Genomic DNA, 1,774 nt, shown 5'->3' on the forward strand with positions numbered 1-1,774 from the left:
TTTTTTTTTTTTGAGGCGGAGTCTCGCTCTGTCGCTGGGACTGGAGTGCAGTGGCCAGATCTCAGCTCACTGCAAGCTCCGCCTCCCGGGTTTACGCCATTCTCCTGCCTCAGCCTCCCGAGTAGCTGGGACTACAGGCGCCCGCCACCTCGCCCGGCTAGTTTTTGTATTTTTAGTAGAGACGGGGTTTCACCGTGTTAGCCAGGATGGTCTCGATCTCCTGACCTCGTGATCCGCCCATCTCGGCCTCCCAAAGTGCTGGGATTACAGGCTTGATCCACCGCGCCCGGCCGACTGTGTTCTTTTCTAGCCACTGGAGGGCCCAGGCTGTCCTTTCCAGAATTCTCTGTGGAGAATTGAAAATTCCTAAGGAATCCCCCTACCCCCATTCAGTACTCCTCCAGATTCCAGTAAGATCAGAGAGGAGAGGGCTGGTGTCCACAGCTTAGCACATCCACTTGGCCTATAGACACTCCCACCTGGCAGAGACAGAGCCATCTTCCTAGGCCCTCTGCCCACAGGACCCTAGAGAAACGAGATCAGAGTATCACAGTGGTTCCTGCCTTCAGCTCTTTATCCCCAGAGAAGAGCTGCAAAGTCTCGCTTGCCCCACCTCATTGTTAAAACTAGGTTTTGTTTTGTGTTGTGTTGTGTTGTGTTGTTTCTATAGCTGGGCTGCTCCAAATTTGCAAAGTTTTTTTATTTACTTATTTATTTATTTAACGTATTTATTTATTTTGAGATGGAGTCTCGCTCTGTCACCCAGGCTGGAGTGCAATGGCGCGATCTCAGCTCACCACTTCCCGGGTTCAAGAGATTCTCCTGCCTCAGCCTCCCAAAGTGCTGGGATTACGGGCGCCACGCCACCACACCCGGCCCAGATTTGCAAAGATTTTAAAGCCGACAATAAAATAATGTGTAGTGATGGCTCTTGTGCCAACCATCTGTTACTGGTTGGATCAGAACATGCCTGCTATAATAGGAGGATCTAATGAGTGCGTCTTCTCTCTTTGCAGGTGGTGAAGGTGGGTCTGGTTGAAGACTCTCCCTCCACAGCAGGTGAGCCTAGGGCTTCCTTGTTCTGTGGAGTGAGGCTGGTGCCCTCCCTGTCTTCCCTCTAGTCCAGGAGGCCAGAAGTTAAGCTCTGGATGTCCTGAGGGAAGTCAGAGCTTGAGCAGGAAGCCTGTGGGTGCCCTCACTCCCCCGCTGCAGTGGTGGCTGGGGGAGGTGGGGAAGAGCCTGGGGCCAAAGGAGGAAAGCAAGCCATGGGATGGGAGGAAACCCCGGCTCCTTGCCACCACCGAGTCAGGGATAGCTTCCTCTGGCCAACTGTGTTTGTCGTTTGTCCCCTGACAGGCGATGGGGATGATTCTCCTGTGGTCAGTCTTACTGTGCCCTCCACGTCACCACCCTCCAGTTCGGGCCTGAGCCGAGATGCCACAGCCACCCCTCCCTCCTCCCCATCCATGAGCAGCGCCCTGGCCATCGTGGGGTAAGGTTCCTGCCCGTACCTGTCCTGCCATTCCCTCCATCAGGTCTACCCGGCTGATTCCAGTGACAGGCATATGGGCTTAGAAGGGAGCCACAGGAAGCCAGACGTGGTGGTGCACACCTTCGGTCCCGGCTACTCAGAGGCTGAGGCAAGATGATTGCTTGAGCCCAGGAGTTTGAGGCTGCAGTGAGCCATGACTATGCCACTGCACAGTAGCCTATGTGACAACAAGACCCTGTCTCTCCAGAAAAAAAAAAAAAACCCAAAACACTAAAGTTAGAA

The 1,774-nt window shown here is 53.9% G+C and overlaps 1 protein-coding gene across 1 annotated transcript in view; it reads left to right on the forward strand.

Moving 5' to 3' along the window:
- The window catches only part of PACS1 (phosphofurin acidic cluster sorting protein 1), a 67,026-nt gene that overhangs the window by 60,203 nt on the left and 5,049 nt on the right, over nucleotides 1-1,774 (forward strand). The window contains exons 21-22 of the mRNA XM_017857190.1: nucleotides 1,017-1,059; nucleotides 1,357-1,492. Coding sequence (XP_017712679.1) covers nucleotides 1,017-1,059; nucleotides 1,357-1,492 — 179 coding nt within the window. The remainder of the gene's footprint in view (nucleotides 1-1,016; nucleotides 1,060-1,356; nucleotides 1,493-1,774) is intronic.

Source organism: Rhinopithecus bieti, unplaced genomic scaffold, assembly GCF_001698545.2.
Source record: "Rhinopithecus bieti isolate Rb0 unplaced genomic scaffold, ASM169854v2 scaffold_44159, whole genome shotgun sequence".
Classification (NCBI taxonomy): domain Eukaryota; kingdom Metazoa; phylum Chordata; class Mammalia; order Primates; family Cercopithecidae; genus Rhinopithecus; species Rhinopithecus bieti.